This window comes from Oryx dammah, unplaced genomic scaffold (genome assembly GCF_014754425.2).
Source record: "Oryx dammah isolate SB20612 unplaced genomic scaffold, SCBI_Odam_1.1 HiC_scaffold_13, whole genome shotgun sequence".
Taxonomy (NCBI): Eukaryota; Metazoa; Chordata; class Mammalia; order Artiodactyla; family Bovidae; genus Oryx; species Oryx dammah.
The window spans coordinates 51,604,187-51,620,769 of NW_024070197.1; the positions used below are offsets into that span (position 1 = coordinate 51,604,187).

Genomic DNA, 16,583 nt, shown 5'->3' on the forward strand with positions numbered 1-16,583 from the left:
TTTTCTACCTTATTTTCTAATTTTTATTTTATGATATTGAAAATTGGAAAGTGTATAAATGTTAAAAACTTCTAATTGCTAAAGAGCACTGAGAAAATGGGAGCTAGCACTTAGAATAATAAAGACAAAACTATTTTCTTGAACGCAGGTATGTGATTGGATGTTTTTAAAAAAACCAGCATCATTTACAATCTCCAAAAAATTACACGAGTTCAGCTTGTTAATATAGTAGTCAAGCAGGTTCAGTATTTTAATTTACCAATTTAGAATTCTAGGTCCTTTATTGCAAGAAGTCCCACAGTTAGTTTATACTGCACGCTGTATGGAGGTGCAGAGCGGGTAGTAACTTTGCCTAACGTTACATGGCTGTAACGCGTTCCCGTCTGAGCACGGGCCGACCGAGGCTTGCATCTGTCCACTCACTCCAGTGTTGCTAGTGAGCACTTTCCTGAGCGGGAATCACGTTGCACCCTCCTCACTCCCTGTCATTGTCACTCTTCCTGCTTCTGTGGTGGCTTACTAGATGCCTTGCTAGTTTTACACACTGATAACTGATGGCGTTACGTGTCCAAGAGTCTTAAAGGTTGTAAGGGAAACGGTGGCCCTGCTCAGCTCAACCACCCATCCAGTGGATGGGCCTGTGGACCCTGAGCGAGGTGGCCGTCCTTTCCAAAGTGCAGATGACTCCCAAAGAATGAGGCAGGTGACATTTACATCCATGGGTTCTGAAGAGGCTCAATTACTTAAGTCCCGAGGTTCTGAATCAAAGTGAGTATCTTTAATCAACACTTGCAAACTATGTACTGTGCTGGTTGAGGCCAAAGGTCAATGTTACTACACTGTTATTGGAGGGAGGGGAGCGCCGGCCAGTCCATCCCGGTGCTGTGAGGAGCCCCTCGTGCGTAAAGTTCTTAGATGCACAAAGACAGGCTTTGGTACTGAAACTGAAGACCTCGTGTACTCAAGAATCTTCACAGCTTCTATTGGACATATTTCTTTTTAGGAATGAAGGAAAATTCTCCCATTTTTGAGCCATTCTTTTATGTCAATTCTACAAAATTGCATGTAACTTTATAAATATTTTTAAAAGATATAGTTTTGTAAATATTTAATATTCTGCTAATTTGATTTTGAATTGTAAATGTCAAGTATTCTGTTTTTGGGGTTTTTATGTTTTATTATACTTTGTTAAAAAGGAAAAATTGTACATTTTTAGAATGTTTTTATGAGTAAATTTAATGTACTGAAAATAAAAATTAAAAAAAAAAAAAAGGTTCTTTTTATTAGGTCTTTGTCTCATAGATAGAATACGAGGCACATATCCTTTCCAGTGGCGGCTCTTGATTTCCAAGCTAGGGAGTCTGTTCTTTCTGCCGCCTTCTCAGTGTTACAAAAGGGATACCTGGTCTTAAATCCACTGTCTAGTTTCCTGGGTTTTTAAAAAATGCTCTCACTATGTGTGAATAGAAACGTGAATTGATTTGGGATTGGTTTTAAGGTGTTCAGCTCCCAGCTCCATAATCACGGTCAGCGTCACTAGATCAAGTGTCCTTCGGACATTTCGAAACTCGTGGTGAGTGTGCCCTGGCATCTGTGGCCATGTCTGGACTTGGGATGGTGGCAGGCTAACAAGCATGTGTTTGCCCTGGTCCGTGGTGCTACCCTGAGCAGTGCAGGCCACAGAGAGAGAATTCAGGGACTTCCTCCCTGGCACGATCTCCAGTTTGGCTTGGTCTTCTCAGACTTGTGGATCCCCGGAGAAAAACAGGTGCACACGCATGGTTCCAGCACTGGCCAGGGCTCCCGTCAGATGAGTAGCATCAGGAGGCGCAGCTGGCCACTCCTGGGACCTGCTAGGTTGCAGCCCCTCAGATGGAGAAGGCCTCCCTGTCTGGTCACGCCCGGGGACTCCGAGGATGGAGATCACGTGCACACCTGCTGTTTACTGTATAGAGCTCCCGACCCGGCCACGCCAGGTACCATGTACCACCACCAAATGCATTCCAGACCACATCCCACACACAGTCAATACTTGTGTTGTACTTTGGTTCATTTAGAGCAGGTTTTCAAGTGCTTATTCCCACAAAACACCTACCTCCGACACCCCCCACACACACACACACACTTTGTGACACATCTGTAATTTGAAGAGAATTGAGTCTTTTGAAGGCAGGACACTGACCAACGTGAGCAAGGTGGAACAAGGTCTCTTGCTTGGAAGGCAGGGACCTTTAGAGGTGGGTGTCCCTCCACCCACAGTGAGACCAGCCTCAACACTCCTCACTCAGACGGGTATTATCCACTTGGCTTTGGATAGTACAGACTGCAAGTCTCAGATACTAAGCCATTAACTTGAACTTTGATGATGGTTTTTAGTTGTGCCTTTATTCACCTTAGTTCATTAAAAATGTTTTAAAGATCCTATAAATAGAGTGACCACCCATTAATGTGGGATATAAGTTAAGTCAGCCCTCTCAGCATGGTATTTTTGTCTTTAAAAAGCAGAGTTTCTTATAGGAATCTTATTGATCACACAGTAGTTACAAGAATGTCAGATATAATGATGTATACAATCTAAACAAGACAGGCTAATTAAGAATGTACATAATGTAAAAATATACATATTAAAAGTTACATGTGGACAAATGCATGCAGCAGGAAGAGTAGATTGGGGCCGAGCGCCCGTATGCAGTAATATTGCTTTTTCTTCCTCAATTACAGTAAATAACTGCCACTAACAGATACAAGTTTTCTACACACATCTAGATACACAAGGGTGAATGGTGGCCTGCTGTGTGTACAGTCTCAAGTGGGTCTGTGATCCTTCTGTGGCAGCTCTCACAAAAAATGGTACAGAGTGAACCCCATGCAGGTAGTAGGAAGCACTCGTTATTTACTCTAGTTGTACTTCAAAAATGTTTAACATTTGACATTAATATCTGTGAAGAACGTTTCCTTTTGCTATTTTCAAAACTGACATGCACATGGAGTGGGAGTACTTTGATGACTGCCTGACCTAACAGTCATAACTGAAATACTCTTAAAAATGTTTTAGTAACAGATTTTAGTCACACACAACATAAAACATGGATCATCTACAGCTACAAGCCAAAAGGCAGAAGACGCGCATCTGAATTTCAATGCTTTTAGTTTCAGTATCCTGCAGTTTTCTACCTTTGTCCCAAAGAATGAAGCCCATGTAACTGCTTGTTTATCAAAGCAGGCACCATTCTGAGCTCTTAAGAGAATATTCAAAACAAAAAATGTCTTTCTCTAGGCCTTCTAAGAAACTTGACCAAAATTATAAATTATTCAAGGTTCCTATTGAGCAGTGGTGTTCTTCTGTGTTACTTTCTAGAGAACAAACCAGAGTGTTACTTTCCAGAGAACAAACCAAATGAGAACTCTGGAACGAGAGTGCTAACTTGAAACACACTTCCTAGCAAGTGGGGACCCTGGACAGCAGCACGGTTTCCTTATTTCCTGTACACCCCCATTCACCCTGCTTTTTGCCAACTATTATGGCAAATGCTTTGGGGGTGGGTGGCTATACCTGACAACATATACTTAAGATCCTCTCAAGGAGCGTCCTCCAGTTGACTGCAAACCCTTCTATAAAAAGTTGGCAGCTTCTATGAACCTAGAGAAGACAATGTCTCACTGAATGCTCAAAACTGCACGTTTCTTTTGGGGGAAAAACAAACATTAACTTGAAGGTCTATTTTAGTGGCAACTTATAATGCAAAGTATTTTATTTTTAAACATTAAATTTAAAAAACAAGATAGCCTAGGTTAAATAATAAAGTTTCCCAAAGCTGAATGTGCTCACTTGGAGCTCAGTTTTTCTGCTTGAAGTACAAAGAAAACAACTTCCTAAAACTCCTAGGCAGGAAACTACTGTTTTGATGATCGGTGATTAGATGAACTGATCAACCTCAGTTGGTAACATCCCTTTTTTATTCCTTGGTAAGGGTTTAAAAAATTGTGTAACAGACGCATTTTTCTTTTAGTCTTACACAGATAATTTCATTCCAAAAGTCTCCTGAGAGGCGTATACCATATACAGGAATCCATCTTCATCCTTCTCGCTTTCATACACTTCACAAATTGGAGTGGACACACTCACCATGCTATGTCCATTCACTAACAGGAAGAAGGCTTGATTAGCATTGAGCTGTAAGCGCCTTCTGTTGAAAGAAAACGTGAAGAAATATTGATACATCAGTACACAGGGAGAATGTACAAAATATCACCCACATTGGATTAGTATAAAAGTATAAAGTGAAAGTGAAGTCACTCAGTCGTGTCCGACCTTTGCAACCCCATGGACTAGCCCACCAGGCTCCTCTATCCATGGAATTTTCTAGGCAAGAGTACTGGAGTGGGTTGCCATTTCCTTCTCCAAGGGATCTTCCCAACCCAGGGATCGAACCTGGGTCTCTCACATTGTGGGCAGATGCTTTACTGTCTGAGCCACCAGGGAATCCCATAAAAGTATAAAGATTTTGCTAATGTTGCTCCTGGCAAAATGCAATAAGACTTAACTGATGATTTGAATTTCTTCTCACAAAGCACAAAATGTTTTCTATGACTATATGCATGATACATATTAACAATAATCCTTGATAGATGATTCTTACTATATTACTTAAGCCAGTTTTAAACTAGTATGCTGGACTTGCCTGGTGGTGCAATAGATAAGAATCTGTTAATGCAGGGGAAAAAGGTTCAATCCCTGGTCCGGGAAGATTCCACATGCTTTGTGGTAGCAACCAATTAAGCCCATGCACCAAACTACTGAGCCCGTGTAGTATCTACACAGATGTCAGGATGAAACAATCAGAAGGGACTTGAGATTCAGCAGGTAAGAAATCTAAGACTCAGAAATGAAACACCTTATAGTTTTATTTAGTTGCATATATTTTTATCAGAACTAGATGGCAGATTTATCTGTAAGCCTGTTAAAGAATGAGAAGTTACCCAAAGAAATAAGTTTAAAAGATGATTAAATACCTTATTATCTTGATGAGCTCACTCATGTTGACATGATCAGGCACCAGGAACTTTGTTTTATCCAAGACAGGAAGCTGTTTCTCACCTTTGTATCGTTCTATTATTACCTAGAAAGGAAGCCACAAAAGTGGTTTTTAAAATAGCCATTAATAATGAAAAGTAGTTAAAATACTTCCTTTGTTGTAACTGGCACATGCCAAAACTGTTTACAAAAGCACACTTGTTCCTTATGGAATATGGGGCATGAGACAACACGGCTGCCTGCAGAGAAGGGCAGGGCAGCCACCAGCTGGGGAGCTGCGCCTTCTGTTATTTGGAACTATGAAAATACACTACCTCGTCAGAACAAGACCCTAAGCCTTAAAAGAACAGAGATGCTGAGTGCCAGCTTTAATGATTTCTGTCTACACCAATTCCAGACATGACGAGAGTTTTAATAAAATTTTAAGATCTTAACTATGGTAATAGACTCAAATGCTAAGTAAATATCTGACAAGTAGAGACCATGATTAGCTGGTCTGGAGACAATTTTTTTTTTTTTTTTTGCAGACTTCTCAGAGATTCTGTCATTTTGATAAGATATCTTTGCTTTTTAAAAAAATGAGTTTTAAAAGAATCTTGAACTATGCAGTGATCAAAAATAGTTCCACATTACAACTTAAATCCACTAGCTTCTTGCCATACTTCCTTCCTATAAAGGAAAAGAATTGTTTTTTAGTGGTAAGCCACATTATATAAGCTATGACTGCAGACTAGTGACTGCCCATGAGCCTTAGTATTACCTATTCACTGAGTACCATGGATAGCCTTCCCCATGTAGAGCAATTCTTTAGCCTGCTGTTATAACAAGGAGAAGTTGTAAGGCAGGAATGGGAAATCTTTAGGAGAGTTTAAATGCTCATATATATGCTGTTCCACTGTATGGGGCCTACATGAGGTTCTGTAAGGCAAGCCAAGCTGTCATCACCTTCCCTGGCAAGATCAATAGCTTTCTTTATCTATGTTGCTGCTGCTGCTGCTAAGTCACTTCAGTCGTGTCCGACTCTGTGTGACCCCATAGACGGCAGCCCACCAGGCTCCCCCGTCCCTGGGAGTCTCCAGGCAAGAACACTGGAGTGGGTTTCTTGATCTATGAGGTATGTTTAAAACATGGTATCTGCAAGTATGAATGTGACTTCTGCAAAAAACCTGAAAGTACTAGCAAAAAGATGACTGAAAATGTATGTAAACATTCATATTTTAAAAGGAGGTTATGGAACAATACTGGTGGACTGTTGGGCTGGTTGTTTTGCTTCCAATGACTGACAAGTACCTGCTAGCAAACAGATACAACAGGTACTCAAAAGTGAAGAAAAACCCTAAAATTAGGGAAATTACCCAGAAACCTCATGCCCAGGTCATATGTAGGCCTAAGCGTGAAGACAGACTGAAATTTCCAACAAGTCTAAGAAACATAGCAAACATACGTTTAAGTACAGAATCCTACAGTCCTGCCCTGCTGAGCAGACCCTTCCTACTGTCTCTTCTGTCTACTTCACAACCCTAATCCCAGATCTTCCCATCCTCTCTTCCCTCACTTTGGTATGAAATGATCAATCAGAAAGCCAACTATGGAAGCTTCTGCAGAAGTTAAGCAGTGGATGCAGTCTGTAAGAGGTGACAATCGTGTCCCCAGAATTATGCACATTTTCCCAGCCATGTGGGATGGGATTCTCTTCCCATTTTCCAGATGAAGATACAGCAGCTGCTCTCAGAATTTTAGTAATTAGCCCAAGATCACTTAGTAACCCTGAACCTAGGGCCACAATTCATCCTCTGTCTGAAGCCAAAAGCTCCTTGACCATTTCTCTCTAGACCTAGTGTCACAACAGAAACCTATTTAAGGTCCACCACCAAAGGACCCAGGGCACAGCACACGTAGGCCCTGAGACTACAGGAGCAGCATCTTTTCCCCCATCTCCTGCAAAGAAACCGAACATAAGAAGTCTTCTTTCTCTGGGGCCAAGTCGGGCAGCCTGGACTGTACAGTCACAGTTAAGTCTTGAGAGATACTGATTCTCCCACAGTTGTAGTCTCTGCTTCCTTCAGAAGAGGGTGGACACCACCCTTCTTTGATAAAGTATCAACAAATCTAGCACCCTTATCCCTTCTCTACCAAGTAAAATTTACGTGGCTTGTGAAGTGTGTAACATTAAGGCAGCAGACTCAGACTTGGGAGGAAACAGTGATCAGATTACACTGCAGATGAAGATGCCTCCATTCCAGGTCACTAAACGAACACACTGGTTGCATGGTTAAAGATTCCTGCAGAAGCCCATCAGGCATCACACGGAGAAGCACTACTGAAGCAGTGCTTCCTTCCGTGTACATTAACAATAACTGAAACACAGACGACCTACCGGGATTTTGGTAGGATGCTGCTCTCGGATAAGTCGGACATCTTCTACTCTTTGTTCTGCAAAGAAAGGAAGAAACACCGGCATTATTAAGGGCCAAAAATCCAACTTATTTTCGGCACTGGTAGACTTCCATATCTGACCCCACCTATCCTTAGCTGTGGCAGAGCAAAGCAGTAAAAACATCTTCCCTAGAACTGAGAGAAACCAAACACTAACACCTCATATCTCGCAAAGGTTAGTATGCAAGATTAACATATAGAGATTGGTTGCATTTCTCTACATTAACAATGAAATATCAGAAAAGTAATGTAAAATATATATATATATATGTTCATCTTTTAAAGCTGCATCAAAAACAAAATGAAACTTGGGAATAAACCTGACCAAAGAGGTGAATCACTTGTACATTGAGAGCTATAAAACATTAATAAAATTAATATTGATTCAAAGAAATGGAAATACATCCCACGCCCTTGCAATGGAAGAATATTGTTAAAGGGGCCACACTACACAATCTACAGATTTAATATAATCCCTATCAAGTTACCCTTGCACAGAACTAGACCAAATAATCCGAACTAGACCAAATAATCCTAAAATCTATATAAAACCAGAGAAGACTCAGAATTGCCAAAGCAATCCTGAAGAAAAAGAACAAAGCAAGAGGAATAACGTTCCAGACTTCAGACAATTCTACAAAGCTATGGTAATCAAAACTGTGTTAGTCGCACAAAAACAGACATATGGATGAGTGGAACAGAACAGAGCACCCAGAAATAAATCCACACACCTAAAGTCAATTAATCTTTGACAAAGAAGGCAAGAACATACAATGGAAAAATGTCTCTTCAGCAAGTGGTACTGGAAAATCTGGACAGCTATATGTAAATCAGTGAAGTTAGAACACACTCTTACTATTCACAAAAATAAACTCAAAATGGTTTAAAGATCTAAATGTAAGAGAGGACACCATAAAACTCCTAGAAGACAGTATAGGTAAAACATTCCCTGACATAAATCTTCACAGGGTTTTCTTAGTCTCCCAAGGTAATAGAAGTAAAAGCAAAATTAAACAAACAGGACCTAATCAAACGTACAAGCTTTTGCACAGCAAAGGAAACATTTAAAGGAACAAAAAGATAACCTACAGAGGGGGAGAAAAATATCTGCAAATGATGCAGCTGACAAGGGCTTAATTTCCAAAACATACAAACAGTTCATACAACTCAACAACAAAACAAATAATCCAATTAAAGAATAAGCAGAAGGCCTAAACAGACATTTCTACACAGACATCCAACAGGCACACAAAAAGGTGCTCAACAGAACCAATAATGATCATATATCAAAACTACAATGACTTACCATCTACACCGATCAGAATGGCCATCATTAAAAAGCCTACAAATAAATGCTAGAGAGGTGTGGAGAAAAGGGAACCCCACTACTGCTGGAGGGAATGTAAGCTGGTGCAGCCACTATGGAAAACAGTAAGGAGTGCCTTAAAAAAACAAAGAGCAGAACTACCATATGACCCTGCAATCCCACTCCTGAGCATATATATATCTAAAGAAAACTAATTTGAAAACATACATGCTCCCCAATGTTCACAGCAGCACTATTCATGACAGACCAGACAGAAAAGCAACCCAAGTGTCTATCAACAGAGGAATGGATAAAGATGTGGTATATACATACAATGGAGTATTATTCAGCCAAAAAGAAGTATGAAATAATGCCATCTACAGCCACATAGATAGACCTAGAGATTATCATACTAAGCAAAGTAAGGCAAACATATGATATCACTAATATGTGAAACCTAAAATATGACACAAATGAACTTATCTATGAAATAGAAATAGACTGAAACACATACAGAATGGACTTGTGGTTGCCAAAGGGCAGGGAGGAGGGGGAGTGTTAGATTGGGAGTTTGGTATCAGCAGATGCAAACTACTACATAAAGAATGCATAAACAAGGTCTTATTTTATAGTTAGGGAACTATATTTAATAGCCTATAATAAATCATAATGAAAAATTAAAGATTCGATGAGATCACTGGTACACCCTTGCAAATATCTGCACATAGTAAATGGTTAATAAATGCTCTGCTATTCAATATGAAATAATGTCACTTGCAACAACATGGATGGATCTAGAGATTATCATATTGAGTAAGTCAGAGCAAAACAAGTATATGGTATCACTTACATGTAGAATCTAAAAAGTGATCAAATGAATTTATTAATACAAATGGTTTGGAGAGTTTCTGGGTGGCAGGAGAGTGCAATTACCAAACTCCAAGGAGACAGAAACTCCTGTGTTCAGCACTCTTCTTTACCCATGCATCTCTTCCTTCAGCTGTTCCCTGGCAGGCTTTCATAGCCTTCATATTAGGTTGGTGCAAAAGTAATTGCGGTTTCACACTGTTGAACTTCACCATTTGATACTGGAATACATTCTGAAATAAATGTGGTTATGCTATATATCATTTTAATGTGCATTTCTCACTATGTTTTTTTGCTAATAGCATTGCTGCTGCTGCTGCTAAGTTGCTTCAGTTGTGTCCGACTCTGTGCGACCCCATAGACAGCAGCCAACCAGGTTCCCCCGTCCCTGGGATTCTCAGGCAAGAACACTGGAGTGGGTTGCCATTATTTTATATCTATTTTAGACTATAGAAATGATGTACAAAAAGCAAATGTGAGCAATTTTTTAATGAGTTCAAAATGGGTCATAAAACATCAGCGACAACTTGCAGCAGCAACAACACATTTGGCCCAACTGCTAACAAATGTACAGTGCTTTGGTGGTTCAAAGAAGTTTTGCAAAGGAGATGAAAGCCTTGAAGATGAAGATTGTAGTGGCCAGGCATCAGAGGTTGACAATGACCAACTGAAGGATCATTGAAGTTGCAAGAGAAATTGCCAAAGAACTCAACGTCAACCATTCTATGGTCCTTCAGCATTTGAAGCAAACTGTAAAGGTGAAAAGCTCAATAAGTGGGTGCCTCATGTTGTTTAGTTGCTAAGTCGTGTCTGACTCTTTCTGACCCTATGGACTTTAGCACACCAGGCTTTCCTGTCCTTCCCTTCTGTGGGAGTTTGCTCAAATTCATGTCCGTTGAGCTGGTGATGCCATCCAACCATCTCATCCTGTCATTCTCTTCTCCTGCTGCCCTCAATCGCTCCCAGCATCAGGGTCTTTTCCAATGAGTCAGCTCTTCGCATCATGGACAAAGTATTGAAGCTTCAGCATCAGTCCTTCCAGTGAATATAATTCAGGGTTGATTTCTTTTAGGATTGACTGGTTTGATCGCCTTGCTGTCCAAGGGACTCTCAAGAGTCTTCTCCAGCACCACAGTTCAAAAGCATCAATCCTTCCATGCTCACCCTTTTCTATGGTCCAACTCTCACATCCACACATGACCACTGGAAAACCACAGCTTTGACTATATGCACCTTTGCCGGCAAAGTGATATCTGCCTTTTAATATGCTGTCTAGGTTGATCACAGCTTTTTCTTCCAAGGAGCAAGTGTCTTTTAATTTCATGGCTGCAGTGAGCATCCGCAGTGATTTTGGAGCCCAGGAAAATAAAATCTATCACTGTTTCCACTTTTTCCCTATCTATCTGCCATGAAGTGATAGAACTGGATGCTATGATCTTAGTTTTTTGAATGTTGAGTTAGCAGACTGAAAAGTTAAAAAAATCATCATTCTAAAGTGTTGTCTTCTCTTATTCTATGCAAAAACAAAGAAGCATTTCTTGACTGTATTGTGATGAGTGACAAAAAGTGGATATTATATGACAACCAGTGACTGACTACCAGCTCAGTGGCTGGACCGAGAAGCAGCTCCAAGTGTGTCAGTCGCTCAGTTGTGCCCAACTCTTTGTGACCCCATGGACTGCAGCCCACCAGGCTCCTCTGTCCATGAGATTTTCCAGGCAAGAGTACTGGAGTGGGTTGCCATTTCCTTCTCCAGGAGGAAGAAGCTCCAAAGCACTTCCCAAAGCCAAACTTTGGGAAGGTCAGTCACTTTGATGGCCTGCTGCCCGTCTGATCCATTACTGTTCTGAATCCCAGTGAAATCATTACATCTGAAAACTATGCTCAGCAAATTGATGAAATGCACTGGAAACTGCAACGACTCCTGCAGGTACTGATCAACAGAATGGGGTCAGTTCTCTATGACAACACCCAACTGCAAGTTGCACAACCCATGCTTCAAAAGTTGAATGAATTGGGCTACAAAGTTTTGCCTCATCCACCATATTCACCTGACCTCTCGCCAACCAACTACCACTTCTTCAAGCATCTTGACAACTTTTTGGAGGGAAAACATTTCCACAACCAGCAGGAGGCAGAAAATGCTTTCCAAGAGTTCCCTGAATCCTGAAGGACGGATTTTTATACTATAGGAATAAACTTATTTTTCATTGGCAAAAATGTATTGATTGTAATGCTTTCTATTTTGATTAATAAGGATGTGTTTATGCCATAAGGATGTGTTAAGCTATAATGATTTAAAATTCAGGGTCCAAACCTGCAATTACTTTTGTACAAACCTAATGATAATCTGATAATCTAATAATTAAAGTACTGTGAGCCACTCTAGTAATTTAGTCAAACACAAAGTGGTCTTGGAAAACTGATTTATAACTAATTAGAGCACTTGCAATTAGCCTTTGGTTGGGGGAGAGGTCAGGCAGGATAGAGTCCTTAACCTGTTGGATCTGAGGCTATCACCAGGTAGTGTCACAACTGAGTTAAACAGGACAATGAGCTGAATTGCTTGATGTGTGGAAAAATACTTATGTCTGGTGTCAGAAGTGAGTTACACACACACAAAGTGAGCCACAGTGTTCAGGACAGTACTGTCAAGCAGAAGAGACACAAAGGTGGAGTTTCTCTTTACATCATCCTTTGAGCTCCTCTCTATTTCTGGGGTGTCACTGGTACTGCATCACTTCTCTCAGCTCTGTCCTTATGTCTGTTTTATCCCAGAAAAGATGCTGAACCACCTATACTCCACTACCAGCCCTCTTAAATCTTGATCTTGTCAGAGCAGATTTCACAAGCAAAGGGAAATCATAATTTATTTACATCACTGCAGCCAAAAAATAATAAGTTTCACATACCCTGAGATGTTTCACATTTAAAAGCTTATCCAAATAAATTTAAGGTAAAAGGAATCACATGGCATCACCAACTCGATGGACATGAGTTTGAACAAGCTTTAAGAGTTGGTGATGGACAGGGAAGCCTGGTGTCCAGCAGTTCATGGGTTTGCAAAGAGTCGGATACAACTGGACTGAACTAAAAAGGAATCACTCAGGCTTAAGAATGAAAGATTTTTTATATAAGGAGAACAGGTTTATTATGGTTAAGTGGAGAAGGGAAAAGCAAAAGGGCTCTAAATGTGAGGCTTCAAACTATAGTGTCAAAGCTTTATCTTGATTCATCCCCAAAATATGATCCAAAAAGGAAGGCAAAAATGATCATTTTCATTAAAGGTGGGACAACTGAGGAAGACAAGTGACGTCCTTAAGATGACAAGAGTAGTACCAAAATTCTAGAGGAATATCATTAGCGTCCTGGCCAGCTGCAATGAAAATCCAGTGGTAAGCCTGGAGTAATTAAACATAAATATGGTATATGCTGAAGCCTCTTTGAGTAGAAGGCTGTTTTCAGAGGCCAGCAGTATATTTAACAAAAGCATTACCAACACTATTGATCAATGGCATAAAAGAACACTTCTTTCACTCAGTTACTTTCTTAGTGCTGTTATGATGTTTATCATTTGCCTTTCTCAACAGACTGCCCCTGGCTTCAGTCACTTCTGTATTCTCCCAGGTCTCAGGCTTGTACAAAGATGAAATGGAAGCATAATAAATATTTCCCCCAATATGCCTAGAAATAAACAATGTAAAATCCCACCCATCCAGGAGTGACACAGCTTAAGCTCAGGGAGTGTTATCTAGGTGTTGACATAAACCTCACTCTTCTGTCTACCTGTTAAGAGTAATTGGAGTTATTTATTCTAGACTACCACATCAACTTCTGAGACAACGCAGACCCATTTTGTTATTGATGGTGAAGCTTAAGATCTAGGTTTAACATTGAATCTCAGCAGATTATGTCTAGGAGAAAGATCTGTTATTAAACTAGGGCAACCCAAAAGAAAATAGAGTGAAATTACGACATTTGAGAAAACTGAATCCAAAAATATTTGCTCAAGTATAACTTTAAAGTTCACAAAATTATTCAAAATATTTGTAAGGACACACCACTGCCTCTTGACTCAGTGCTAGTCCACTTCACGTATTGGCTGCCTCCTGGAGGATGGGAAGAATTCTTACCCGAAGGGCTGAATGACAAGTCCAGACTTTGCCACTAGGCGGACCATGATCTCCACCTCTCAGGGCCCCACCCAGTTTCCTTGGCTACAAAAGGAAGTAGTTGTTTTGGGTGAGCTCTAAGATTCAACCCTGGTAGAATATATCGAATCAGAGCTATATTCAATTGTTAATTAACCCAAACTCACTCACTTGGGAAGAGTACTTATTGCTCAAGCTAACTAGGGCTGGTCTTAGGTTCTACAAAAAAGGTATCTCCAAAGAACTGATTTGACTCATTTACTGTGCTACAAAAAAATTTCAGTGCTGATTATCATGATCAATAGCAAGGAAAGGCAGTAGCCATTAAATGATATATTCTTCTGCAAAATGACTTTTAAGCCCTTTAAAAAAAAAGAGAGAGGGTAATACTAGTTCTTATAACAAGGAGAAAATATACCTTTTTTATTGATGTTAGTTGAACCTACTGTAGTAGTCATTGCACAAGATACGTAAACCAAGTCGTCATGCTGAATACCTTAAATTTACACAGTAATGAATGTCATTTCTCTATAAGAGTACAAAAAAAACCCAAAAACGAATCAAGAGTCAGGAGACAAGGGAGGAAAAAAAGGACTGGTAGTAAATAAAGGTGAACAAAGAGGAAAGCCCACAAATATTGTACATGCAACATACACAAATGGAGAAAAACTAAGGCATTCCTGCTGGTTTACCCTCAGGGCCACAGGCACCAGGTGAATTCCTTCTAATTCATTATTTTATTGTCATTTATTTTTACTTTTATTCTCATTATTCCTCACTTTTCCTACTTTTACTACCTACTCTTCTTCAAGGATTTTTCTAGATAACCTAAAAGTACTCGAAGCAAAAAGAAAGTTACTATTATCGGGGTCATGAGAAAACCGGCATCTTTCCCATACAAACGTCCCCAGTTAACTTTTAATGCCTGCCAGTCAGTAAGGACAGAAGCCAGGTACAACGGCAAATCCGCTCCAAATCTGCTCCCAGGGCTGCACAAAATTAATATTCACGAATATCTTAGTTCACAAAGGTCCCTATAGACAAAATTTATTTAAAAAAAAGAAAAGACACCTCTAAATCTTGCTAACCAGCCAACTGCTTCAAGAGGCTGAAAGGATATGCTCTTCAGATCAACATGAATTTCATTTTTTGGAGTTTCTCAGGCACAGGAAATAATTATCGATAGTGAGATCTACAAAACCATATCCAGGTTCAAATGAACGCTTGTCTCTTTTCCAGACTCCAGGAAACTAGACCAAAGTAGACAGCAGAGATATTGCTCAAGATCCTAAAGAAGATTAAGACAGGAAGGAACGCTGGTCCCGCCCTACTCCACCTGGCCTGAGATAAACAAACAAGCCCTACACAGGGGATATACAAGGAGGCCACGCTGTTATTGCAGCACTGTCTTGCTTTAAAAGGAGCACCAATCACTTCCTTCCCATCGGTTTTGTGCAGGAGTAAGTATTGTGATGGTGTTACTTTAGGTTTCCACCAAACACCAGCATGCTAAGTAGGGACTCCAGCCCGAACTGGGAGAGAACGGATTTGCCGCTGGTGTCAAAGAATGCTGTCTCTAGCCAGTGAAAAGAAGAGCCACCCACCCTCGCGCTTGTGCCACAAATAGGACCAAGACATCGCAGCCACGCGGGGCTGCAGGGGAAGGGGCGGGCATGAGGACCCCTCTCCGTGGAGGTACTGACGTCTGAAGGGACCATGTGTGACCTAGACGTGCACCCGCGGTGCCACCACCTCTGAGAATCCGGCCCGGCGCCAGGCCAGACTCCCCCACAAGGACTGCACTCCCGCGCCACTAGCGCTCGTCTTGTCGGAGGGCCCGAACACCCCGGGGCTGGAGCGCTGACGGCCCTGAGCTCACAGCCCGCCGGCCGCCTGGGCCGAAAGGTGATTCAGCAGCTCCCGGCCAGCGCGCCCTCGGTCCCTCAGACCCCCAGGCCCGGCGGCCCTCGGCCCGTCAGGCTCCCTGCCTCGACCCCCTCGGCCGCCCGGGCCCGGCCTTCCCGCAGCCCCGGCCTCAGCTCGCCTCGGCCCCTCAGCCCCGTAGCCCTCCGCCCGTCCGCCCTCTCCGGAGCCCCTCAGCTCGGCCGGGCCCCGCTGCCTCGGCCCCGGAGCCCCCGCCGGCCCTCAGACAGCGTCCGGCCCGCGGCACCCACCGAAGGTTCGGCGCTGTTTGAAGGTTTTCTCGGACGGCATGGCGCTGCAGGCTGGGTGGGGGCGGCGAGTTGGAGGGTCCAGGCGGCGGCGGAGGCGGCGACAGCTCCGACGGTGGCGACAGCGACTTCTCTTGTGTCTCCTCAGCCCGCAGCCGCGTCAGGTGACCTGCGCGGCGTCCCGGGAGGCGGGGCCAGGGGCGGGCCGCGGCGGCCGCCATGGCGGGCGTGGCGGAAGCGGGCCGCGCGCAGCGGCCGGGGCGGGGTCGAAGCGCTTGAGTGGCGAGGCGCCAGCCGCGCGCATGCGCAACGGGCCAGGCCTGGGCTCGCGGGAGCGAGTGGGAGCGCGGCGACCGGCGATGGGCCCGGGGAGCGCGAGCCCGGAACCTGGCCGTCCCCCGCGTGCACGTGCCCGGCGGACGCGCGGTGCTGCTTCCCTGGCAGAGCTGCAGGGGCGCGGCCTCGCTCCTGTTCCCCCTGCCAGTTACGGTGGCCAGCGATGTTTCCACAGGAAAATAAAGGCCTGTTGTGCCCCTGCCTTCTGAGAGCTCACAGCTGGAAGCTGCTGCTTCTTTTCCGTCGGCGGCTTTTTGTGTGTTTCCGTTGGCTTTCCACGT

The 16,583-nt window shown here is 42.6% G+C and overlaps 1 protein-coding gene across 1 annotated transcript; it reads right to left on the minus strand.

Annotated features, from left to right (window-relative positions):
• Positions 1–2,363: 2,363 nt before the first annotated feature.
• On the minus strand, positions 2,364–16,141 carry MAP1LC3B (microtubule associated protein 1 light chain 3 beta). Its single transcript, XM_040253808.1, has 4 exons — positions 15,970–16,141; positions 7,413–7,468; positions 5,014–5,120; positions 2,364–4,187 (listed from the first exon to the last, which is right to left on the minus strand). Exons 1-4 carry the CDS (start codon positions 16,007–16,009, stop codon positions 4,013–4,015), a joined length of 378 nt encoding a protein of 125 aa, XP_040109742.1. The 5' UTR covers positions 16,010–16,141; the 3' UTR covers positions 2,364–4,012.
• Between the last annotated feature and the right edge of the window lie 442 nt (positions 16,142–16,583).

Excerpts from the sequence above, each read along its gene's own strand:
- MAP1LC3B (XM_040253808.1), bottom strand. The coding sequence starts at position 16,009 with ATGCCGTCCGAGAAAACCTTCAAACAGCGCCGAACCTTCG. Across the intron at positions 7,469-15,969 it reads CAAACAGCGCCGAACCTTCG|AACAAAGAGTAGAAGATGTC; the intron begins GTGGGTGCCGCG and ends CTTTCTTTGCAG. Across the intron at positions 4,188-5,013 it reads GAGCTCATCAAGATAATAAG|AAGGCGCTTACAGCTCAATG; the intron begins GTATTTAATCAT and ends TTCTTTCAACAG.